This window comes from Alternaria viburni, assembly GCF_023758015.1.
Source record: "Alternaria viburni strain BMP 2772 chromosome Unknown scaffold_16, whole genome shotgun sequence".
Classification (NCBI taxonomy): domain Eukaryota; kingdom Fungi; phylum Ascomycota; class Dothideomycetes; order Pleosporales; family Pleosporaceae; genus Alternaria; species Alternaria viburni.
Genome location: NW_026055785.1, coordinates 676549 through 700840, shown reverse-complemented (window position 1 = coordinate 700840; position 24292 = coordinate 676549). Strand labels below are relative to the sequence as shown.

General features: G+C 53.4%; 9 protein-coding genes across 9 annotated transcripts; 1 reads left to right on the top strand and 8 right to left on the bottom strand.

The window, feature by feature from the left end:
• Window positions 1-505: 505 nt before the first annotated feature.
• Window positions 506-2908, bottom strand: J4E79_007571 (uncharacterized protein; the record flags this gene model as incomplete). Its single annotated transcript, XM_049356435.1, has 5 exons — window positions 506-705; window positions 756-1194; window positions 1247-2179; window positions 2226-2330; window positions 2384-2908. The coding sequence occupies 5 exons, from the start codon at window positions 2906-2908 to the stop codon at window positions 506-508; spliced, it is 2202 nt and encodes a 733-aa protein (XP_049209322.1).
• Window positions 2909-4038: 1130 nt separating this feature from the next.
• On the bottom strand, window positions 4039-4725 carry J4E79_007570 (uncharacterized protein; the record flags this gene model as incomplete). Its single annotated transcript, XM_049356434.1, has 2 exons — window positions 4039-4665; window positions 4720-4725. 2 exons carry the CDS (start codon window positions 4723-4725, stop codon window positions 4039-4041), a joined length of 633 nt encoding a protein of 210 aa, XP_049209321.1.
• A 1238-nt stretch (window positions 4726-5963) lies between these two features.
• Window positions 5964-7246, bottom strand: J4E79_007569 (uncharacterized protein; the record flags this gene model as incomplete). The annotated part of the gene is made up of 2 exons (XM_049356433.1): window positions 5964-7001; window positions 7145-7246. The coding sequence occupies 2 exons, from the start codon at window positions 7244-7246 to the stop codon at window positions 5964-5966; spliced, it is 1140 nt and encodes a 379-aa protein (XP_049209320.1).
• A 419-nt stretch (window positions 7247-7665) lies between these two features.
• Window positions 7666-7913, bottom strand: J4E79_007568 (uncharacterized protein; the record flags this gene model as incomplete). The annotated part of the gene is given in 2 exon segments (XM_049356432.1): window positions 7666-7729; window positions 7747-7913. The coding sequence occupies 2 exon segments, from the start codon at window positions 7911-7913 to the stop codon at window positions 7666-7668; spliced, it is 231 nt and encodes a 76-aa protein (XP_049209319.1).
• Window positions 7914-8668: 755 nt separating this feature from the next.
• On the bottom strand, window positions 8669-10437 carry J4E79_007567 (uncharacterized protein; the record flags this gene model as incomplete). Its single annotated transcript, XM_049356431.1, has 3 exons — window positions 8669-9090; window positions 9143-9842; window positions 9889-10437. 3 exons carry the CDS (start codon window positions 10435-10437, stop codon window positions 8669-8671), a joined length of 1671 nt encoding a protein of 556 aa, XP_049209318.1.
• A 1484-nt stretch (window positions 10438-11921) lies between these two features.
• Window positions 11922-12848, bottom strand: J4E79_007566 (uncharacterized protein; the record flags this gene model as incomplete). Its single annotated transcript, XM_049356430.1, has 3 exons — window positions 11922-12234; window positions 12291-12520; window positions 12576-12848. 3 exons carry the CDS (start codon window positions 12846-12848, stop codon window positions 11922-11924), a joined length of 816 nt encoding a protein of 271 aa, XP_049209317.1.
• A 1257-nt stretch (window positions 12849-14105) lies between these two features.
• J4E79_007565 (uncharacterized protein) lies at window positions 14106-14672 on the bottom strand (the record flags this gene model as incomplete). Its single annotated transcript, XM_049356429.1, has 1 exon — window positions 14106-14672. The coding sequence occupies one exon, from the start codon at window positions 14670-14672 to the stop codon at window positions 14106-14108; it is 567 nt and encodes a 188-aa protein (XP_049209316.1).
• Window positions 14673-17289: 2617 nt separating this feature from the next.
• On the top strand, window positions 17290-18398 carry J4E79_007564 (uncharacterized protein; the record flags this gene model as incomplete). The annotated part of the gene is made up of 2 exons (XM_049356428.1): window positions 17290-17640; window positions 17697-18398. The coding sequence occupies 2 exons, from the start codon at window positions 17290-17292 to the stop codon at window positions 18396-18398; spliced, it is 1053 nt and encodes a 350-aa protein (XP_049209315.1).
• A 2488-nt stretch (window positions 18399-20886) lies between these two features.
• Window positions 20887-22034, bottom strand: J4E79_007563 (uncharacterized protein; the record flags this gene model as incomplete). Its single annotated transcript, XM_049356427.1, has 2 exons — window positions 20887-20942; window positions 20972-22034. The coding sequence occupies 2 exons, from the start codon at window positions 22032-22034 to the stop codon at window positions 20887-20889; spliced, it is 1119 nt and encodes a 372-aa protein (XP_049209314.1).
• Window positions 22035-24292: the final 2258 nt, after the last annotated feature.

Sequence of the window (24292 nt, the reverse complement as noted above, 5' to 3'; positions counted from 1 at the left end):
GAAAGAATGGTGGCTGAGTGGGAGGGAATTTCGAATTTGTGTTTCTGGGCCTAAGCCTGCTCTTTCTTGACATCTTCTTCATGCATTTCTTTCCAAGAGGTAGTGTGCGTTGTGTAGAGGAATTCATTCGAAGCAGAATATTGCAATCTTCACTGACACTCATATTTTCATCTTTACGTCTATCGAAAATGCACCAATTGAAACAATGATAAAGATTTTGCTATTTCAAACGTTTGAAGAGGGGGTATGCTTATATAACATCATCAATCGCCCTGGACCAGATCGTCAGGAGAAAAAAATGGTCCACAAAAAAGACAGATAAAAGAGGACGCGCGCAGAAGAGACAGTCGCAATCATGGTCCTCGTCTACCCATACATCGTGCCCAGTATCCCGGTAGTAAAATGTCCAAAAGTATGTTTGCTCTCCCGCAGATTAACAACTTTTTCGAAAAAAACAGTCGTGCGTAGTTTGCTCGGTATTATCAAGATGCGAATTGTCATGTTTTTATCTGAAGCGAGCAGTGCAGCGGCCCATGACCTCGCCCTGGCAGACAAGCTCGGCGTTGAATTCGGATCCGTCGAGTGTGAGGTAAATGTCAAAGTAGACGCGGTAGAAAGTACCTTGAGGGGTATCCATGCGTTCGAAGTCCTTTTCGAGGTTCTTCCGTGAGAGGTCAGAAGTGAGGGTGACGACTTCCTTGATACCTAGTTCGCTGTTAGTACATACATTTCGTTCAGATATATTTTTCACTTACGAGGATCTTTGGTGTACTCCGGGCAAACATCGTCGTCGCATGCGTAGAGTATATCCTCATACATGAGCGTCGCACCAGGCGCGACCTGTCTGAAGAACGAGACCTTGACTGGCTCGCCAATCTTGACTCTTTGGCCCTTTTGCACGAAAATCTGGCGCGTGTACTTGCAGCGATCTTTGCCGTCGAGAGACGGAACACGGTACTGCTCGGGATGGTGGCCCTCCTTGAATGGCTGGAGAGTGGCCATGAGGTAATGTCTACGCGCAACACGGTGTGTGACAATTCGCTCTGTGATACCGGCTGTAACGGCTCCTTTGACGATGGCGGCGACGGAGTCCATGGGACGGACGACCTTTGACTGAAATTGGGGCGGGACGTGGAGTTTGATTTGTTGGAAGAGATATTCGGAGGCACCGAAACCACCGACCACCAAGACGTTCTACTATAATCAGCACTGAGAGTGACTTGTTTCGACATCTGTGACTGCTTACCTGCAATGACCTGTTCTGTGCCTGAATAGCAATAATCTGGTTCCTGACAAGCTCGAGAATGCGGTTAACCACAGGCTCAAAGCACTGTAGAATCTCCTCGTTGGTGAAGGTCATGTACCCCTCCTCAATGCCAGCCTCAGGGAATTCAGCCTCAATACCGACGTCGACAGCCCACTTTTGACCATTGTTTCGGAAATCGGCTTTTATCCTGTTCTCGAAGTCCATGATGCATTTGGCGTACACTTTACCGGCTGTCTTGGAGCCATCTGGGAGTTTCATTTTCCTAATCTTGGCTCGCAGGATGTTGCTGAAGTTGCGGTTGAGAGCGGTGGAACCACACGAGTCTCCGGATCCAGCTGTGCACTCGGCGACGGAGAAGGGCTGCTCTTCTTCGACTTCGTAGGCGATCAAATCGACGGTACCACCACCGCAATCGACGATGAGGACGGCGTCGTGTATCTTGAGGTTGAGCAGACCGGTCTTTGAGCAGAACATGGCGGCGGCTTCGGGTTCGGTGATGAGGGTCAGTCTGTTGTCGTTTTCGTCCCGCAAGAAACCAGCCTGAATGGCAGCCGCACGCGTTGCAGCCTTTCCAGCGTCGTTCCAGATGGCGGGTACTGTCAGGTAGTATCTGATGTTGCGCTCCTCGCGATTGAACACCTCACCAAGTGTCTTCTGCAGCTGGTTCCGCATCGCCTGGCGCAGGTGGAAGAGGTAATCGGCGGCGACATCGATCTCAGACTTGCCCGGGGGTAGCGGCGGGAGGTTGATGGGGTCGATGTATGTGTTTCCGGACAGCATGAGCTGCAGCTTGAACCACTCGACCTTTTGCACACCAGGCTTGGGGTAGCCCGTGGGGGCCAGAGCATCGGCGATGTCAGGGCCCCATCCGACTACCTTCTGGTACTGGTCGTAGTAGAGGACGGTAGGAATCTGGGAAGGGTTAACGGGTGCATGTGGGAGTGTCGGTCTAGCGCACCTTCTGCTTTGTCTGGTTACCCGCGCCCGGCCATTCGGTGATGATGTCTTCCTTGGCCTCGGTGTTGGTCGCAAAGGCGAATGCGACGCCGGAGAAGGTGGTGCCCTGTGTGGCATGATTAGCTGCTGCTGCGTCCGGTGGTGTCTGAGGCTACTCACAAAGTCGATGCCCACAATGAGCTGGGCCTTGGAGCGACCTTCGCCCGCTACCTCTGCCATGCCCGAGGGCCTGTTGTATGTTGTGGGGGGACCATGAGGGGCAGGAGCGCCCGGCGGTGGAGCGCCGTAGCCCTGGCCGTACTGTCCAGCTCCCGGCGGGCCCTGGGGAGGATAGCCAGGCGGGCCAGCCTGCGGCGGGTAGCCCATGGGGGTCTGCTGGGGCGGGTAGCCAGGCGCGCCCGTGTTGATGGGCGGCAGAGGGCTCGCGGGCCGGCCGTGCTGTTGTTGCGGCGCACCGAGGCCGCCGGGCGGGGCATAGGTGTACGAGGGCGGGCGGCCCAGGGGGTTCTGCTGGTTCATGGGGAGCGAGGTGCTGCTGGAATTCGAAGCCTGGGGCGATAGCGACGTCGGTCGTTGCGCTCCCGTGGGGGCGGGATTGCCTTGGGGCGTGGGCGAGGGATTGTGAGAGGAACTCTTGCGTTTCGAACCCACTAGGTTCTTGAAACGGGCGTTCATGGAACTCATGAGAGAGGAGGGAGGAGGGAGGTCAGGCGGGAGGGGTGCGGTGCAGGATATCTGGGAGCGGTGCTGCGGCTGACAGCAAGCTGGGCGCGGTCCAAACGGCGCAAGCTGCAAGGCTGTGTGAAGGAAAGCCCGCCAACGCGGTGCGGCGCAGTCCCGGAATTGGCTGGGGCAGCTGGAGGACAGGCAAAGTATCCTCGAGCTTGACACGGCAGATGCAGCGCGCGCACACCCAACACTTCAAGTCCCTGGCCACGGCGCTTGCTGGCGAAATTGACGCGGCGGGGTGAATTGTACACAAAGAGCGGGTCTCTCTCCGCCGGTCAGCATCCTGGGCATCCTACGCCACATACTAAGGATATCGCTCACAACCAGCCACGTCGAGCCGCTGTCAAACACGCCTGTTCTGTCCAGTTCCCAGCGGTACCCCAGCGACATGCAACGACTATTCCCGGCCGAACACCACGTGCTGAGCAGGGCCGAATCTGGAGAGGACAAGATAGTTCCCTCAAGCAGTTGACTCTGGCGGCCTGACCAATCCATCATTGATGCATCCGTCTTACAAGCCCGAGCTGGGTGGGTCCGCTGCTCACTGCTCACCTCAGCACTCTAGATGCCTGAGGTTGCACGTTGCGGATGCCTTGCCCTATGCGAGCAATGGGTTCGAATTGCAAAGGTACAAGCTTGACATCTCTGTGCAGTTTGCGAGTTCGTCCTATCTTCGCGTTTCTTTGTTCCGATGCCCATCGATGCCATGCTACGGACCCACTAAACTCTCCACACCAGGGTCCGTAAGGCTGGTGTCTAAACTTGGAACCGGGCCTGTTCGGTCACGGTATGCTAGCGTCGAATTGTGCAGCACGTTAACCAGTAGATCTTGACTTCCATGCGTATGTTTGAGACTCGATCAGAATTTCCAATGGCAATGTCTTGATGCTATGCGAAGTATGTGCTAAAATGATTTCAAAATGCGACCATCCAACGTTCCAATATACCCAGTGTATCCCATGTGTCCAACGTATCCAATGTATCCGATGTATCCGACGTAAACGCCAACAAGTATCCCACCGCCCTATCCAAAAGCCGTGTAGAATGCTCGCCTGTGTACCATAAATCACAATGCTGTATCCCAATCATCCCACCAGCCCACTCCCAAACGCCAACCAAGCCAGCACCCCCGACACAACCAACAACATTATCGCAACAACAAACATCGCAACAATATTCTCAACCGAATACCTCACATCATCCGGCCTGACCACATCCACACCAACCTGGCTCTCCTCGTCTTCCTCGCGACCCCCGTGCTGGCCGCGCGGTACATACTGCACGAGCGTGTCGCGATACGACTGTCGGACTGCGATTGCGTATGGTGGTGGTGCGTCGGCTGGATAGAAAGCATCGTTGGTCTGGTGAGATATTTCCGTCGACTGCGTGTACGCGTGGGAGACGAGGTGGGCGAGGGGGACGTCGTCGGCGTCTGGGGTGTGGGGTGGTGAGTCTGTGTATGGTTGGTAGGGTGGACTGCGTTGTGACTGCCGTTGGTGGGTCGGTGAAGCGGTTTGACGCGTCGAGGGTGCTGTTTCTGTTGGTGTTTGGGGGTCGTCGCGGTAGGGCTCTTCGTCTGCGTAGGGAGGAGGCGTTGCGGACAGCGGTTTTATGGTTGCGGACGAGTCTGAGGAGCTGGGTGATGTTTGGTGGGTAGGCGATGTTCTCCGGTCTCGTGCCGGAGAGTCGCGGTATGGTTCTGTAGTAGTGTTCTGCGCAATGGTTAGCTGACGTGACTCGAAAAGCGAAGATAAGCTGATGCATACCTCCATGATGAGCTTCCAAAGCCAGGTACAATGCGTTCTCTCTCAAATAAACCTCCAACACTGCCAAAGGAGCGTCCAATTCCCTCAAGCACTGCCTAAGGAGCTGCTGTAAGCTATGTCACCAAGATGCTGTTGAGCGCGATCAGTAGAGGCTGCGGCACGTTACACAGCACAGGAGGTTAGCAGTCGCGTAGTCACAGGCACATATCAAAGTTGGAGAGCACAAGGCAGCTGCGATAGGCGTCCAAGGCCTTCCGCAGCAGCGGCGCAGTAGTCCATGGCTGCCCCCATCGGATGGCTGGGGGGTAGCTGTCGGCCATGGATCCGCCCACTCGGACACATCCATGCGCTGTGACGATTGTGGCTATAGCGGGGGACGAGTGGGTTTAGCGCTGAGGCGCCATTCCTGGCTACGCCGCTGCCGGGCCGGCAAGGCAGACATTATGACATCGGCATCCCGTTGGCCCCCATCGATCATCGCGATGAAATACATACCAACATCCTACATGCTGAACAAGTCCTCTGCATAGCAGATTCCATCCAGTTCTCCAATATCTCAACAAGTTTTGCAGCTAACATCAGTGCTTCCCAAGTTCCGAAGAGGAAGGACCATCGCACCGCCACAGTTCCGAAACTCTGACCCGCGACGCGACATTGCCTGACATTTCAGGAACGCGTTTCAGGATGAAAATAGGAAGAGCGGACGAGACTAGAAGCGCTCGCATAATGAACCAGTTCATCTAGAGGTGACAAATGTCGCGCCTCATCTGCATTGTCGGCAAGGGGGGACGCGAGCCTGCTGCAGCGCACCTTGAAGCTTCAGCGTGCACGCGCTGTGTACATCACCAAAACATCGACGCAAATACACCAAAGACATAGTAAGCATTCTTTCATTAAACTGATCACTTCTCTAATGGCACGTCCAATCTTACTTCCCAAAATCTCCGAACGCAATGTTTCCTTCAATACCTCTGCGTCTCCGCACTGTTCATAGCAGTAAACGTTCAGATCCTCTGTCGATCTACCCACGGTATTCTTCCTCACCGCCAGAACTTCATACCAAAATTTACAGTCATTGACTCGTCAAAGGGTTGCGTATCTCTGGATTCAGTTTCTTATTTACTTCCCTGAAGTTTTTCTGGTGGCATTCTTCCTACCTCATCCTACAGTCCCCTTCTCACGTGTGGTTCACGTTGAATTGACTGGATGCGAATATAAGACCGGTCGCAGACAGACACGACTTACTACGCTCTTCTAGTTCTACTCCGACCCCGTTGCGGAAGTTCGTCATCGGATTCGCTCTCACTCGGGCAGTCATCGTTCTCGGTCCCGGCGCCATCTTGAGGCGAGGTCTGGTTCGCGACCCTCAACACCCTTCCGCTACTCGAATTATTCCTGGAGGAGTTCTCCGGTGAGGTGCCGTTGGTAAGCGAAGGGGCGCCCGTAAAGTCTCCGTCGAAGTCTGCGAACTGCGATTGATCGATCGATCCGGTGTCGTTCTCTGGATGTGGTTCTTCGTAGAGTCCTTCGTAGAAAGCCATGTCGTCATCTGCAAGGTTTCCCTCTGAAGTCTCGTCGCTGTCTTGTGTGTAATACCAGTCGGTCGGAGCGCTCGCCGGGACAGAGCCTTCTGATGATAGCGATACTGCTGCATTACGCACTCTCAGTGGCCCCTGACGTACGTAGTACGGGAAAGACTGATTAGTTTCTTCATCTTCTTCGTCATCAGCGTCTGCCGAGCTGTTGTCATCGACGTGGGGCGTATTGGTAGCCCACCAACGCTCAACCCCAAGGTCTGCGGAACCGCCGTTCGAAACCGAGGACGAGGGGAAAAGAGGTTCAGCTGGCCCTGCCTCTTCAAACGACCCCTCATCGAGAGAGAACCGTCTAACGGCCGGTACTGCCTCTGTTGCGTCGTCTGAAACTTCATTTAATCCGCCATCGCCAACACATTTCCGCTCATTCCCACAATCCCCAAGCTCACCATCCTCGGACGAGCAAAGCGAAAAACGAGATTTCGCCGGAACAGCCTCTTCGACTGACCATTCATCCAGGAAGAAACGCCGAGCTGCTCGGAATGCTTCTGATATACCATCAGAAACATCATCTGTTCTATCGACGTGATATTCCGGGTAATCTGGCCATGACGATGTTGATGAGACTGAGACGTCGTCTGGGATATCAACATCAGTCCGGTAGCACAGTGATGCTGAAGCTGCGAGCTGTGCGCGGAAGTTCGTGTCCTCGTTAGCGAAGGAACCTTCGCTTGATGATAGCGACGACTGTGGAGAAGAATCTATAGTAGTGCGATTCGTGACACGCAAACGCGGACGGCATCCATCCTCTACCATATCGGCGTATGAACGATACTGCGGACTGCCTACCTGAGGCAGCGCGTAGCATTCAACATGGGAGTATGTCATACCTTTGACGTTCGCACCTTCCCATTGCTGTGATTTGGTGTGAGCAAAGTCCGGGGGTACTGAATGTGAATGGCGTCCAGGTCCCCCGTTTCCATATCCGACATCTTGCAAGAAATACTCATCTGCCTCACCACCAGGGTGATAACAAAGCATATCATCTTGTTGATCCCGCGACTGCGGGCGCGGACGATTCCGATACCTCACAGCGTTGGAACGTTGGAGATATACTGCAGCCGGAGGAGGCGGTCGCGGCATATTCAGCTTTTCCGTTTTAGGCCAGTAAGCGAGTACACAAAAAGGCTCTTCGTCGCTAATAGAATCACCAATCGATGATGGCGACCGCGAAGGCGACCTAGAACGCAGTCTAACAACCCCCACAGCGCTCTTGATGAGATTGGACACACTGGAGACGACTTCCTTGACCTGGGGCACACAAGCCTGGCGATCATCTCGCCTATGCTCCTGTACAGTGGTCTCACGCACCATAGCCATACTTTCCATCAAGCGTCGCGGTTGCTCTTGCTCAGCAGAGTTCTTCGGAGCCGTCATATCCAAGCTGAGTCTTTCCCGGAACCTGGAGGAGCCGGCTGGACGGTTAGCATACCGGGGTGGTGCTGAGGAAGGGTAGACACGTACGAAGTTTTGTTGGGTTTCCGGGACTTTGGGGTTTTCGGAAGGTGTGGTGGTGGTGAGGGTTTCGGTTGGTCGTCTGGTCGGTTTGGTCTTGCGCATCTTCAAGAATGCTAGGATCTGAGTCGCGCCGAAAGTCATGCTGGTAAATGCGTATGTGTGATAGACTTCGAGATTATCGTTGAGTATGTGATGGCACCGTAAATCCCGAATCGGTATCTCAGTGTCTTTCCAATATGTCTTAGCTTAACAGTTCACTAAGCTTCAGACTTTCACGGTGGTGTTTGCTTTGGGACTATTCGGGAATAGTTCAGGTCACTGTTTTATACAGGGCATTGCTTCTAGCGATGTCTGCGAACATCTCCGATTTACTTCTTGTGCAAGAACGCGGATGGCCAAGATGAGTCATGCCACGCTGACATTGTGAGTATAGAGCGGGTGGATATCTGATGTTGAGCGGTTCGATTCGGTGAGAGTGGTCGGTTTCATATCAATGGGAATTTGTGGTGTCAAGTGAAGACACAGCATATCGATTGTAGTGAAAGTCAGATGAGCACTTGGTGGCTGTAATTATGTCGGTGTATTGATCATATTCTACTGAAGGTTATCTGACGTTTCGTAGTCCCCGTGCAATGTGAGTCTTGACCCTGCTACAAATTGAGAGCTAACCCATTGTACATCATTCTGCCGCGACTTCGTGATCGCATAGCTATTATACAACAAGGATATCCAGTTCATGCTCATGAAGTGATGTGCAGAACATAAACAGAGTCGTGGCCAATTTATGAATGTTTCAAGACTCGGGTATATTGCGTGAAAAGATCAATACCTTCAATGACGCGTCCGAACCCGTCATGTAGGATAGTTGGGGTATCATGGACTTCGTGACTGGAAGCTTACGCGGTGAGGTTCTCAAGGTTATCAGCCTTACTGAGTCGCCTGACGCCCTCCGCCTTCCTGTCTTCCGCAAGAAGAGATGCAAATTTACTAGCCTTTCTGATCTGGGGTCCTTTCCAGTAGAAGACGTAGATTGGTGCCACAACCAAACAGGACAGGCATGCCAGTAGGGTAGTGGCGTACTCGGACTTCTGGGGGCTTGACGATGCAAGGTTGTTGTACATGGGTGTGGCGTACATGGCGGAGATACCAGCGAGGAAATCACGAGCGAACGCGTTTCCTCCGGTGGCCGAAGCCGAGTATGGTCCGTAGGCGGCGATCATGTAATCGACGGAGGAGTAGTAGATGGCGAAGTTTGCCAGTCCGACGAGGAAGGAGAAGATCATCGGTGCGATCCAATGCGTTTGCGGTGGTCCCATACCTGTGTCACCATTAGCTGAAGTTCAATTGATGGTGTTCAGAAATCAACTTACAAGTCCAGGCAAATCCGAACAGCCCGATAGGCTCGAACAGCGCAAGCAGAAGAAGCGGCTTTAATCGTCGCTCTGGTGTCATCCAGTCGGGGCCGTTCTTCTTGCGCAGGTGATCATCGCGCCAGAACCAGGGCCAGTACAGGAAGTAGGTGAAGAAGTACGCAGCGTTGATAGGAATGAAAGCCCATGCGACTTGAAGTGTGCCGAAACCGAAGTTGTTCGGGAATGTGACGTTGAATGCTTCCAGGAACGTGAAGATCAGAGCGTCGGAGAAACCGGAGAGTAGCGACAGGCACAAGACGATTGGTTCCCGAACGAACATCTCAAACGGACGGAGCCAGATCTTCCCGGCTTCCTTGAGCGAAATTCGTGGCGATTTGAGTTCATTCGGTCCGTAGATGTTGGGATCTTCGCCAGTCTTGCGACGTCTCTTGGCCTCGCGATCGATGAGAATGGTAGCTCGGCTCTCAGGCATGAAGAAGTGTACCGCTTGCACAGCAACGCCGAAGATCAACTGGATCCAAAAGTTCCATTGCCAAGAAAGGTATTTTTCGATAGGGCCGCCAATGACACCACCGATAGAGGTTCCGATCGTAGACGACAAGACGATAAAGCACAGCGGCCAGTGCTGCGTCTCCGGCTCGTACATGTCCGCGATGAGACCAAGAGTCACACTGCCTCCTGCTGTGGAGAGACCACCCTGACACTCATCAGCATTGGAAGTACTAAGTACGGAGGAGACTTACAAGAGCTCTGCAGACTATAATGGTGGCGAAGTTCGGTGCGACGGAGCATGGAATTTCCCAGATGTTGATAAGAAACATGCTGAGCTGCAGAATTGGCCATCTACCAAACTCCTCACTCCATGGCGCCCATAGCTCGCAGCCAAAGGAATAGAAGACCAAATAGATCATCTGTCCAACGCGCGCTGCCTGTGCGCTAATCCCGAAGTGCTCGGAGATGGGGTTGACGGCGCTAGGATAGACCGACGTGTTGAAGTTCATGGAGATTTGGATTCCAGCAATGGAAGCCAGATACATGGCCTTCTTCCACTTGGGCCATGAGTATGCGAGCTTATCCCAGCACTCCCATTCTCTCAGCTCGCGCTTCCCGTCTGCACGGATCATCGACGGGTGGTGGTTTCCTTGAGGGTCGACAGGGACATCGACATGCCACTTCTCCTCCTCGCTAGTCTCGGCTGGGATGCTTGGGCGTCGCGAGGTATCATCCTTCTCAGAAATTGGGCCTGACCCAGCTCGGGCGGGCGAAGGGTGCCTGGACTCGCGTTCCGTCATCGTAAGGTGGGCTGGACGAAGAAGCTGGAGATGAGAGTCGGGGTGCGGGTTGGGGTATTAAGGCCCTCTTGAACCCAACAAAAGTCCACATTTGGCATCCACCTCCAGAATGACGTCTGAGGAGAAAGCCCGTTGCGAAGAACGACTCTCCACTCAGAGAGGGGCCTGTCACAATGGGATCCATTGTTGCGAACCCATTTCGTACAAAATCGGCCTAAAATTTGACGTTGAGATCGGGGTGATAGATGCCATCGACGACATCGACGACCTGGGCGATGAAGTGTGTCTCAGGGTGGGCCTAGCCTGGCCATGTCGGGGTGCTCTTTGGCGGTTGTGTCTTGTGGACCCAACTATGTGACGGTAAGCTTCGTCCATGCAGCGAAAAACTAGTAGATATGTGCTTAATCCACTTCTTGCCGACGTGCGCTCACCTCCCGACAGGCCAAACGTCCGTAGATCTGCATGCGGCTCAAGCAAAGAATGGGCCAAGTGGGTCGAAAACCCACAAGTTCTCAAGCAGCTAAGGTGGTCACCCGATAATGCTTGACTTATTTGGCTTCCTTGTGTCCGTTACAAACACAGGTACGCTCGCAAGAGAGTTGCCTCGCTCTAATCGCGTTGCGACGTTGACGAAATCTTTCAGACTGTCGCGTCTGAGTGGGTCAGTGGCACCTCAGGCCGGCAGCAAGAAAGAGCCTTTATCGGCTCCAGCCGCGGTATGTAAGAATGCGGTCTGGCAATTGATCATCATGCCGTAGTCGTCCGATTGGGGTATAGATGGCAAGAGGCTCTGCGGGCAACGGATGCAGGTGCAGGGTGAAAACTTTTAGCTCGGTTGCATGACATCATGGTGCATGAACGCGAGATCCGCCGCGGCAGCAACACCAGAGCCAATCCTCACGATGCTTTCAGGTCGGTCTCGACCGGACGTTGCACATACTCCTTGGAGTAATCTACCCGGGCTCTTTTGTGCACAGTGTTGTGAGTCGTGTTGCACGTTTTCCCCACCCGCATATCTCCACCGCTTGACCTATACGCATCCACTGTTCTACGCACGTGTTCCCCGCTGACGTTGATTGGTAAGAGGGTGCATGCTAGCCATCTTAGGCCTCTTCGAGTCTCGTCGTAGAAGTTGAGAAAACTTGAAGTCGCAAAGTAAGAATGTTTATCAAGTGGTAGACAGAGCCTGAAGATAACAAGGCCAATTCGAGCATGCTCATTCACCAAATAGTCCGAAGAAAGTTTATACGAGCAATCAATATTCGTCTCTATTATTTTCTACCAATTTCTCAAAGCAAAAGCGCCAATGACCGCAGATCCAAGTGCAAAGCCCAGCTCAGATCAATGCTAGCCATGCAAATAACGTGGTATCACATAAACTGAAATAATGCCATTCTTGCATACAACCTCCAACCGTCCATCTTCACAACGATAGATGAACTCCCCATAATCACACCAGAAAAAGAAGTTTCGAATCATGCACCTTACAAGGCAGCGACAGCAGCAAGGACAGCAGCCGCCGCAGCCCCAATGAAGCTCTGGGCGCTGAAACCAGCGGCCGCAGTGTTGGCAGTCTGCTGGGCGGGAGCACCGCTGGCAGTACCGCTAGCATCGCCACCTGCAGCGCCACCGGATGTGCCATCAGTGCCAGAGTTTGCGCCACCGCCAGCTGAAGGCGAGGTAGGTGTGTTTCCAGATGCGCCACCAGAGCCAGCAGCCTGGCCGGGGGAGAGGTTCTCAGTAGCCTGAGCGGCGAGGGCGACGAAGGCTTCCATTGTCTTGTTGCCGGATGCGGGACTGTTGGGCATAGTGTTAGTGTATTGATGTGGGTTATACAAGAGAGTGTGGCTTACGCGTTGATGGCGCCGACCATACCAGCCTGGCAATGCTTTCCCTGGGAGCAGTAGAACCAGACGGGCTTCTCGTCTGCAACGCGGATGGTGTAGGTGAGGACTTGGCTTGTGGCGGTCAGGGAGGCGTTGGTGGGCATGAAGCCGGAGAAGAAGGCGTCGGTCTTGTTGGACATGATGTTTTGGATGGGGGTGCATGGGTTGTCGAAGGTGGATTGGACGACGGAGTGGTTCTGTTGGAGTATTGTTAGTTGGAGAGATAGAAGTAGGGAGTGTGATAGCACGTACCTTGGGGTGGAATTGGAACTGGACAAGATCTCCGGGCTGTGCCTTGATGTTGGAGGGAGAGAAGGTCAGGCTTCCGTTGGGTCCTCCGACTTGGACTACGTGCGTCATGACCATTCCTGCCATGGCGGCCGGTGTGGAAGTCGAGACGCTACCGAGTACTGCTGAGGAGAGAGTTGGCTCAGTAGCAGAGCCCATGGACATGGACATGGAAGACTCCTGTGCGCACGCGAGGCCGAAGATGGCGGAGACGATGGTTGCTCTTGAGAAGTACATGTTGACTAGTGTATGTGGTGTTCGTTTGCGTAAGGGCGAAATTGGTATTAAGTATGCGATTCGTATTGCGATGCTCGTCTCGTCAAGAGAGTGGATGGGCGACTAGCGCTTTGGGTCGTGAAAAGTAGCAAGCTGGACTAGCCAGTTGTATATTAAAGATTGTGAAGAGGTAAGTAAAGAAAGATAGATGCAAAGGAAAATGCAACACAAAGTGACAAGAAACGTGGGATGCAGAGATGAAGAAAAGAGAGCCTGAGGTGACGGCTATAGGGCCATCTTAAGGCATGAAAGATTTGCATGCGTGGCTAGGGCGGTTACTAGCTATTCCGATACATGGGGTTGGTGTTGCGACACGTTAGAGGCGAGAACTGCTTCAGCCTCCTGGTTCGGCTGAGGACCCTGTAAATGAGGCTTAAAACGGGTATATTTGTCTGTAGCTAGCAGCGCGAACATCGTCGCTGTGAGATGACTGCAACATTTGAAAAGCACGCAAGAGATAGTCGACGATAACGCAGTGCAGTGCGGTGCAAAGCAAAAAACGTATGCTTTTTCTAGTGTCGCGTTGACGATATCGCAATATTGGTGTTCGTCGAGATGCAGCTAGGTGTTGAGGGTGCGACGCGCTCCACGTTCCGGGTGTGTTTGAGCCGAACCCCATGATGCTTCAGACCACGCGCGGCAACGGCAATCTCAAGGCCGATCAAGCCAGGCAACCGGAAGATCTGTTTGCGAGATTGTGCATTACATGTCGGTCAGGCTGTGCAGTAGGAGTAGCAGTCACCGACAAGATCTTGGAAGCCAGGCGTCATGTGGTCATGTTTCAAACATGCCAGGCCGACGTGTCCTTCATTTGTTCATAGGTGTTTTCGGCCTGACTTCTGAAGAGTAGTTCGTTCTGAAAACGACAGATGAGTACATGTCCATGTTTCGGCCTTTTGACATCTCCACCTCTTACTGCCACGAGCCTTGGCCGTGGGCCGAACACCCGTCTTCGCTCGCAATGACTTGTGGTGTTCCAAAAATACCCTTACAGTTCTGTCATCCAAGGATAGGCTGCGAGGAGCGCGTGTATGGTGCGGCGCAGTCCACAAGACCAGCGCTATAGTCTGTGTGAAGCTCCCCGTTGGTTGTCGCCTGGAGCTACATGCTAACCCCATATCCAAATAAGCCTGCATATATCCAGATAATAGCTAGTTGTCCTTCTCATCTCGTCGCTGGTTTGCGCTGGATCGTCGTGTCTTCGTGTGTACAGCACTCTCAGAAGTCGAGCACAAGTTGGGGTGCCAGCTTCTCCAGATCTTCCACCTGGAGGAAACCATCGATGCTACCGCCATCCTTTGCCGCTGCCTTCATCTCGTCCTGGCTTCTGAGGAAAGCTTCCGTGACAAAGATGTCAATGTACTTGCCCACCAGCTTCATCGCACCTGTTTGTATTTGTATGTTCGGGTCTTCGAAGTTCTCTAGAAGTAGGCGTGCGAGGAGCGCTCGGGAAATAGCGGGTTCGTCGAGGGCGGCGGCTGCTGGCAGTGGATTGGCAGTGGGTGCATCGTCCATGATGTCGTCAAAGTCGGAGATGTTAAGATCCTCCGCTAGCTCTTCGTCCTGATCGTCGTCGGATAGATCGATTACTTCAGCGGCTGGTGTGAAGGCCGTCTTCGAGGGCCCCGCGTTGCTCTTCTTTGCGGCACCTGTCGCGCGGGATGCCGCCGCTGGGGCGCGTTTCGTCGCGGTGGATGCTTGGGAAGGCGCACCCACGGGTCTTGGTGGGTTAAAAGACGGGCCTTTCCGGCGCGCGGCATTCGCTGTCGCGTTTTTAGGTGGCATTGCGAGCTTAGATGGAGTCTGAGTTGAGGTGCGGGTGATCAGTGGAGGTCACGAAATGTGGAGTGAGGCAGCGCTTGATGTTGGTGATGGTGCCCGCGCGATCCACAACACGCTGCGCGCTTTCACGTGTACGTCATAAAATACAACAACGACATTCTGATACCGAGGTCGGTAGCATTTGTTCGCTTCCATGACCCCAAAAGGCTTCTAAATTCATCCTCAGGCCATAAATCAAGGCGCCCCATCTCATATGTGGCCATTCGTTCGGTATCGCGCATCGTCCTCGGTGCTGCACAGCCTCTGGAATGGGCGCCTTATGTTGGTTCATCACATCTCCCAATTTTCCGCTATGCTACACCGCCACGGGTATGTACACTGTCACAACCGTATTCGTTCCGGAGACTGTCTCTGATTGCCAAGCCAAACTACATCAACCGACCGTTGAGCAGGTGTAAGAAACAACGTTATACGATGACGGAGAACACAGACCATCCTTCCTTCGTTTACGCGCCACAAGCCCACCTCAAAAGCTTGACATTTCATCGCAAGCCAGGAGACGGGCCGCACGGTGGCGCCGTTCATTTCGTATTGTTAATTACGGTTACTTGTGTAGTGTCCGCATTGGATCGAACCCTCACTATGGGGTATGTAGACTAATGAAGTCGGTGTAATCGTGACTTGGTAATGGCGCGAGGAGGCGGTTTCAGTGAGACAAAGAGAGAGGCCAGCCGTTGGACTAGTTATTTAGTCGGGAGGCTGAGAGCCAATTGTGGGGAAATGAGATCGAGGTGGTACTATGCGACCGGTAGGGTACGTCGTTACACGGCGTTGGCAGCAGACATTTCGAAAGGGTCTTGACGTGCAGAGCGCCTGACACATAGTACATATATGGAGCTGTGCCACGAACAAAGAGGATTTTTTAAAGCCAGGGGGTTTCTGCGCACTGCGTTCCGATTGGTGCTGGTTCACCGTGGATTGGGAGAGTCATTTCGGGAGAAGTCGAGGCGCAGTGAACATGGTACAGTAGGAGTCAAGTTGGGCGGTTGGCTATCTCCCAACTCCTTACGCAGACGTGGCAGAGAAGGAGCAATAGCTTGAGTCGTTATCGAGGTACGGTCCATTGAATATAAGTGGAGATTGCTAGGTCCCGTCGCTTTGGGGTCGAGACTGGGACAAACAAGAACTAGTACCTGCATCAGCTGTTTATCTCCCGCTCCTTTGCACACAAATTATTTGGGTACCCATGATGCGTGGAAGTGATTGAAGGATGAATGCCGGTGGCTGTCTCAGTGATTGGGTTGTGACGCGTGCAGTGTCGTGCCTTTCTGCATCTGGAAGGCATATGCACATCAGTGACCATGTCGGCGTTGGTGTCTGGTGTGGTTTTGCTCGGCAGCGCGCCGAACTGCGGAGATGGAATGTGGCCACGACATGTGCCAGTGACCGCCGATGCTGTGCGAGCAAGGCGGCTCCAGGTAGAGTAGCGGATGCTGCTTCTTCCCGCCCGCGTACCTCCTGACGAAAGAGTGCAGGCAGACCAGAGACATGGCACGAGAGGCGCGGCCGTCGAACAGAGGTCGAGACTCCGGAGCGAGCTCCAAGAAGAGCGGCTCCAGGCTAGGCTGCGTTTGGCGGGGTAGGAGGAGTGGCCGGCGACGGGGTTAGTGCGCGGGCTAGGAGCCAGCGTCAAACCTCGATTGAGTGGACCAGAGTGGTGTTGCGTTGTCGCTGAGATTGAGGCCAACGTCCTGGACCAGGGGGGACGGGGTTGCCCTTTCCCTTGTGGGCGATGCTATTTTCAACTGGCAGTCGCAGCGAGGGTGAGGAAAGCGCGGTCGGCACAGCTGGCAGGTGCGGGTGGTGGCGCGCCTGGAGCAGCAAACATGGCTTTCCTGAGAGCTGAGGGCTCGCTGGAGTCGCCGACACTTGACGCATCGCCAGATAAGGATGCAGCGCACAGCCGTCTTCAGCCAGGCCTCATGTCAGATACCCAGTCCGATCGTGTGCAGGCGCCCAAAACTGCATGGCGGGCGGCTGGCCCGTGTGCAGGTGATGCTGCAACTTGAGGCCGCACCCCTGTCGCTCTACCCGAGATGCTTGAGGCTTGGTGCTGCTTGGTGCTCAAGTGCACTGGCATGCGGCGACTATGGGAATATATCATACAGTGGTTCGCCGTGCTCTGCCCAGGGCCCATCTCCTGCATCTCTCCGACCAGCGCCTTCCTTTTGCAACTGCGGGGTGTTTGCTCAGTCGTCATCCATTCCTCAACCCTGGACTGCTACCGCCCATCACTTGCATCCTGCCGCACCATCTTCCACCACACCGTCAATCGATACACGGACTCCCCACGGACTCTCTCCCAGTTTCCGTTTCCTCCAGGCCGCTGATAACCAAACGCCACCGCGTCTCATTCCGGACCTCGTCTCACACTGCAAGATAGAGAAGCGCGCCGGGATCTGCGCTCTTGCATGTGCACCAACGCCTTTATCCATATCTAGGCAAATCCCATACCAGACAGATAACCCTGGTCGTTACTCTTATATCCTCAATTCCCCATCGTTTTCTCTCCCCCGGTATGCCCCATTCAGTTAACAACTCTACCTCGACCCAAGCCAAGATGTCACGTCCATCGTCCACCTCGACCTACTCCGGCAACAATGCATTTCCCCAACAGGCAGGCACCACCCTCCTCTCGCCGGAGAAAGCCAATGGACAGCTCTCACCCGCGCACTCACAGTTCTCTTTTGCATCGTCGCCCCAGTCGGTCCAGGACATCGAGCACGACTCCCGGAACCGCGCTCCGAGTGCCGCCGCGGATGAAGTAGGTCCCCTGCGGCCCATGACTTCGCGCTCGCGTGCACAGTTCTACGAGGATCAATTCTCCTACAAGGACGGCATGGCCTCGTCGGCTCGCGACCGTGTGACCAAGGATGCCCCCATTGTAGCCGAGCTGCGGACAAACGTTATCGTAAGTTGTTATTCTGCCGAGCTCCACTCTTTTGGCAAATCACTAACCTGGCGTAGATCAAAGACGAATACACCCTGGTCACCGACCTCTCGCACCACCTCTCGACGCGCTATCAGAGGCCAGAAGCCTCCATCATGATAACGGTCAACCACTCAGCGTGTCTGCTCCTCGGGGGTTCATTTGAACCCACCTACATGCTCACCATTAACGCTCTGCCTGTGCAACTGCAACCCACGACCAACAAACGCAATGCCGCCCTGATTCAGACGTTCATGGCTGAGTCAATCGGCGTTGCGCCGGAGCGTGGCGTAGTCAAATTCGTACCCATCCCCGAAGAGAGCCTTGCCATGAACGGCATGACTATCCTCGGCGAAATTGAGCGCTTGGAGCGACAGCAAGCCGAGGAGACTGGTAGCAACATCAAGCGTGCCATGACCAAGAGCTCGCGCAGATCTGGTGTCTTCAAAGCAAAGAGTACCATGCAGCTGTCTCGTGGTCTATCCAAGGCTGACCATGGCGCAAGACCAGTCGTCACCACTGAGGTCTCTCACGACGCATCCCGCGATTCCGGAGTAGCTGTCAACGAGAAGATCGACGACAGCAGAATCGTCAACAAGAAGTCTGAACCCATACTCTCAAAGTTCGGCAAGAGGTCCGCGTCTGCCGCGCACCCAGCGCCGCCTCCTATTCCTGCCGACAGGCCTATGACTTCAGGAATGACCAAACGCAAGAGCTTCATGAGCGTCTTCCGCAAATGATCATCTACGAGCATCCGCTACATCGACAGCATTATCTAGCAGTCATTCCCTAATCAGCAAACGAAGACCTAGCATTCACCACATCGATTTTCAACGGCGTTTCACAAGGCACATGGAATCACTCTCTAGAATGAGGCGGCAACACAGACTCACCTGCTGTACGCCACCATCACGGCATCTGTCAGATTCTGCATACGGCGCTACACATGGGCATGGTCGAGTCGCCGAGTGCGACAAAATTGCATTACCAGGCGTTTGGGTTGCAACACATCACATGCTGTTCATACGAATATACCCTTTTGCATTTCCTTTGTCGCAAAGCTCCAGTGAGCATTTGGGCTACATAGAATCATTAATGACACATCACTGCCTCAGTACATCGAAACGTCTTCTCAATTTCCTACACATGCTGCTGATCTGCACTTCGCCGAGGAAGCACCTGCGCTTCACTCACCGCAATGGTGCCGTCTCCCGTGCCGTGAGCGCAATCATAGACCCACGAGCCTGGATGCACGCTCGACTACGCCATTGAGATCTTCATTCAATCCAGATCCTCACAGATCTTTGCCATTTTAGAATTGTCTCGGGTACGCAAGCCCCCATCTCAGATCGACAAACTTGCCGGGCGGTCACTAACAGAGAGAAGGGCCGGACGTTCACCTGCCGCGTGGCTAGACCAGAGACTACCAGACCGCCCGTGCTTGTCGAACGAAATCCAAGCCGGCGACGACTTCACGCACTCGGTTCAAACCTCAGTCTTACGGCGTAGCCCGATGTCCGTTTCCGCACTTCAACGCACCCATGTCTCAGCCCAGCGTCAGCAAACAAAGCCCACGTAGAAGCCCATTAATGCTGCCAGCCTATCAATCAGATATGTATGCCTCCATCAGCCAGATAAGCGAACACCACCAGCGCCCATCGCTGTCACCGACTAAGCATGACTGACCCGAAAACACTGGACATGCGCAAAACATTCACGTTAGCCGCCTGCCGCCCATTCTGCATTCTGCATTTTACTTTTTTCAGCTCTCCACGATTTACTAGCAAGTGGATCTAGATGCGCCACAGCAATCGCTGGTGTCGGAGAGATGTAGCGTGGCGACTAGCGCGGTGCGGGAAGACTAACGTGTAGCTTCGGGCGGATAGAATGGTTATGGCCTTGTCACGATTGTTTCTTCAGCTGGGGGGAAATGTGGCGCTGGTCCAGCCCTACGATGTCGGTAGAAGGTTTTGCTTTCGTAGGGCTAAGAGCGGTAGTCTGATATTCCATGGGGGTGGTGGAGTGGAGATGGTGGTGTTGTGCCACGTCTTCATGGACTGGACTGGACCAGTTTCCATGCGAGGGCTATGGCGTGTATGCGAGACTGATTGTGCATGTCTGGAAAAGAAGGGTCTGACCGGTTGAAACTCGTGCGGAGATACGCTATGGTAGACATGGACATGGGAACCAAGAAGCGAGAAAGTCTGCGGACAGTAAGCATGATGCTGGATACGAAGTTTGCTATCTGGCGCCTTGACAAGTGAAGATCCTCGCAAGGTTTTGGGCGATCAGTGATCAGCAAACTGCGCAACTCTGCGCATCGCATTGGTATCTCGCCCAACACCCACGTTGATCCTAGATCCGCATGTATTCGTCGTCTTTATTTTCATTTACTTGCAACATCGTCCTTGTTGGCTAAGGACATGGATGTAGAGTTTCTTAATTTGAAAGATGATTTACCCGCATCCTGCACGAATGGAATTGTTGACTTTACAGCCAATCAGCATCCCGGCGCCTTCTTTGAGTCTCCCCTCCATCGACGTCGGAAGTTTGCGCTGCTGTAGCTTGGCATCGCATGCATTGTGCACATCACCCAAGCGAGAGCTTGATTGAAGTTGGAGCATGCGCGACGGAATGATGCAGATAAGACGAAAGGGATCAGCAGTGAATTGCGTAGGCCAAGAGCACACTGGTGTGTATACGATAGTTCATCAAGGTCGCGGAACGGCCGTAGAGTTCGCCGGGAAATTATTGGAACGGCGTAGTGAGCTGCGCACGATGGATCCAAGATTCATGCCCGGGTTCGTGACCCGAGGACGATCTTACTTCGGAGTTTGGGGTGTGACGTCATAGGTCGTGGTGAAGCTTGTACGAGCTATCTTTGTTGCTTTTGATCGTCAACCACGATTACGAGGTGGAGTCTAATAACCGCGAGCCTTTGGAGATGAGATCCGGAGGTGAGGGGAGGTACTGCGAGGATGGAGATGCCGAAGTGGTGAGAACCTCGGGAAGGTTGAAACTACGGCATTTGGTCAGTTTGCAAAGGTCTTCATAGTAACAGTCTCATTTTCGCATCCGTCTATCGAGTTGTGAGTTCATTTCCATCCTCTATTAACACATCTCCATCAGTCCACCCACGACCACCTCCCGGAAAACCCCCCAACAAGCTCATTCGTAAACTCCGGAATAGTCCCCAGCAGCAAACTCCCCCTCCTCTCACAATCCTCATCAACCGCCCGCTTCATCCCACACAAAGCCCCATGCGCCAACTTCATCCCCTTCGCCTGCAGTAACTCCACAACCGCCGCCTTACTCTCCTCCATCCGCATCTTAGCCACCGCCTCCAACTTCTTCAGTAAGAAATTCTTGGTCTTGTAGCGCTCACGGGCCGTCGCGCCTTGCATGAGGCGGCGGTATAGTACGAGCCATCTGTGCAACGGTAGCCAGGGCTCTAGGTTGTTGGAGGTGTTGTCGATGGCGGAGATGAGGGTGCTGACTTCTTTTTGCCAGTCTGAGGGGCTGGAGTGGTACCAGCGGTATTTCACTTTGAGGAGACGGATTGAGCGTGCGTATTCTGTGGAGAAGTGGGCGAGGATGTCGGTTTCTGGTGTGGGGATGGGAATGGGGCAGCGGATTAGATCGGCTTTGCAGATTTCGGGGTTGAAGGGGTCGACGGCGTATGTGAAGGGTTCGCCGGGAGTGGGGGTGGTGTGAGTGTCTTCTTCGGCTGCGCCGTTGTGTGTTTTGTTCCAGGCGTCGACTTCTTTCAGCATCTCTGCCCATCTTTCGTCGGAGGGGTCATTCAGATCATCGAAGGGGAAATCTGGGAAGTCCGATGGGAGAAGCTCGCTGAAGTCAATGTCAAAATCCTCGAGCTCTAGAGAGTCGGCATCGTCTGCGTACTCCTCGGGCTGTGCGGTCTGCTCGTCATCCGCGAAACCTGTAGCCGTCAAGGAGTCGCTGTGAGCTGATCCGTCCGAAGCATGAAGACTTTCGGGTTGTTGTTCGTTTAGCTCCGCTGAGACCGAATTGGCTTCCGAATCAGCTTCTACGCCCATGTTCGTCCACTGGCTCTCCGGGGAAGGAGTGCTTACCTCCAGGCCCTCCAGTTGCATAGCTGTTAGCATGTCTGCCATGATAACATCTTCACCGGCTTGTCGCTCCTCTAGGGAAGGGACAGGCAGCTCGTCTTCTGAATAGAGGCCTGCAGATACACAGTCAGATTGTATGGACGTGGGGGCTTCAAGAGGCGTAGTATCGACGGGCCCGTGCATCATCGCAGGCGCTGCGTTTCCGACTTCATTTTCCTCGTTCTTGTTTCTTCCGTGACAGCACGGGTGAGTCTGGTCTGTTGCATAATTATTGGGAATGGACATCTTGTACAGTTGTGCGTCTTGGGATGTCGTTCGGCTGTGTTGTACGGTTTCTCTCTGCTGTTCATTACAGCCCATCACAGGCAGATTCTGGTGTAACTGGTGTGAGGTCTACATAGTGAAGGGAGTGTGAATCGATAGAGTTTCATAGTGCAAAAACGCTGCTAAATAAGGGCGCATGGCGATGACGATAGTTAATCACACCAGAAATACAGTGCCGTGTGTTGATAGATGCTGCAGCTTCGCCGCGAAGCTTCATGGAAAGTCGAAATAGTGGATTAGGTCTGCAGTCATGACTTTGACTAGATTATAGATATGCTTCGCCAGCCTCCTTGTTTCTCTCTCTCTTCCTGTGCCCGCTCCGTAATCCAGATGTCATCTCCGAGATCCTCGCGCCCGTATGTCGCAGCTGATACCAGTATGTAGCCATACTTGTCTTGGGGACGTAATATTAGCGGTGATCTGCAGCCCCTCAAAACCCATATCTCATCGTCTTTTTTAGAGTCATGGGAGCAAGCACCGCCAAAGCCGTTGTAAGATGTATACAAGTGCTCGTCGTGAATCGTTCTTCTTGAATCTTTAATTAATCCGTCAATTAAGACACCATCAACTTGCAAGGCCTGCGAAGTTCCACGAGCCGTTTCAACAGTGCGAACCGAAGCATTTGCTTCGGTATTCTTCAGTACATGGGAGTGGGTGTATGACTTATTCGGAGTGCAAGGGGATTCCTTGCACGTCCAATCAACCACCCACGATGGCAGACTGTTGGTATGATGTGTCTGAGAAGCTGCGGCGTGCCACAGAATGTCTAAATTATTCTCTGTCTCTATGATCCTGGTAGTTGTATGGATCATAACTTGATCGATGGAATGAGAATAGTTCGGTTCAATGCGGTAGGCTGGATCGATCAGACCGATGTAGGCAAATACTTTGTCTCTGGGATCTGAAGTATGGCGATTGCGGGAATGCGACAGGAGTTCCTTCAAGTCCTGGTTCTGACGCGAGTGGGCTTTACAATCTATTGTGAATATCGCTTCAGTCATGCCTACTCTTAAATCACCTTGCCTGGTGTCCACAATGAGTCGATTCGGGTTGCGTCGTTCCGGAAAACCAGAAAACCAGCTCCTCGGGGGGCCCGACATGAGACCGATTGCCTGGTGAATTCTGAAATTGAAGGTGGAGTAAATTGCTCTCCACACTGGAAGAACAGTTCGCCAGGATGCAAAGACTCCACTATACATGAAGTACACGTTTGCTGCGACAACGAATTCTTGGAGGACCCAGGCTCTCGTAAACCAAGGAGCTCCAATGATCTCATAGGAAGCAAACCACCCTTCTATCAAGTCCACGCTCCATGTATTTTCGATAACATGGTCTGCGATCAAGCGTTGGTGATCGTCATCAACTATATCGGCGCGTTGCTTGTCATCCAGGTCATCATGAGAGTCACTGGTCACAGTCCTGCGTTCCCCTTTGGGAATCTCATCGAACCCACGGGGGCGAACGTCTCTCGCGACCTTTATAGACCAATTCATTCCTTTCGGGTCGGCCTTCTCAGTCGACAGACAGACAAGGACTTGTTCTGCGTACTCGTAGATTTCGCGCATGAACCGAACCTGGTGTGATCTCTCGTTGATGTCGTACTGATTTATCGAGATTTGATCGATCCACAATAGACACTCCCTTGCGCCGTATGTAGCTTTCCAGAAGTTACGGACTTCCTTCAGAGCATGTGCCAGATTTGCGAACACATTGAAAGACATATCGTTGAGGACGATAGATTCAGTATTCTTTGCAGAGCCAGCGCAGTAGGATGGAGCCGTATACAGTCCTTTCAGATCGAGCAAAGGCCTACACGGGAGTAGTGTGCATTCGATGACATCGTCTTCGGTGCCAGGCCAGAGTTTGACAAGGCGGATCTCTTGCTGCGCAACATCCAGTTCTGAGTACAGGCTACTCGCAGGAACCGCGTCATTTTGGGGTGTGCAAAAGATGTCGTGGCCAGGCTGGAGCCCGTCGGACAGTGAAGCTGATGTCGGCTCTTCCGCCATAAGCCAGTACCGTTTGATGCTTGAGCTAGTCTGGAGCGGTGGGTGGAGAATGGAGGAGATTGCGACGACGCCTCGCCCGCCTAAGTGGGAGCCACCGTTCACCCCACATCCCCGCTTCCTTCGCTGCTTCCTCCCACGCCAACTTCCACGTGCAAACTCCCAGCGAACCACGACTGCGTGCGACACACCATTCGACTTCTAGCTCTCTAA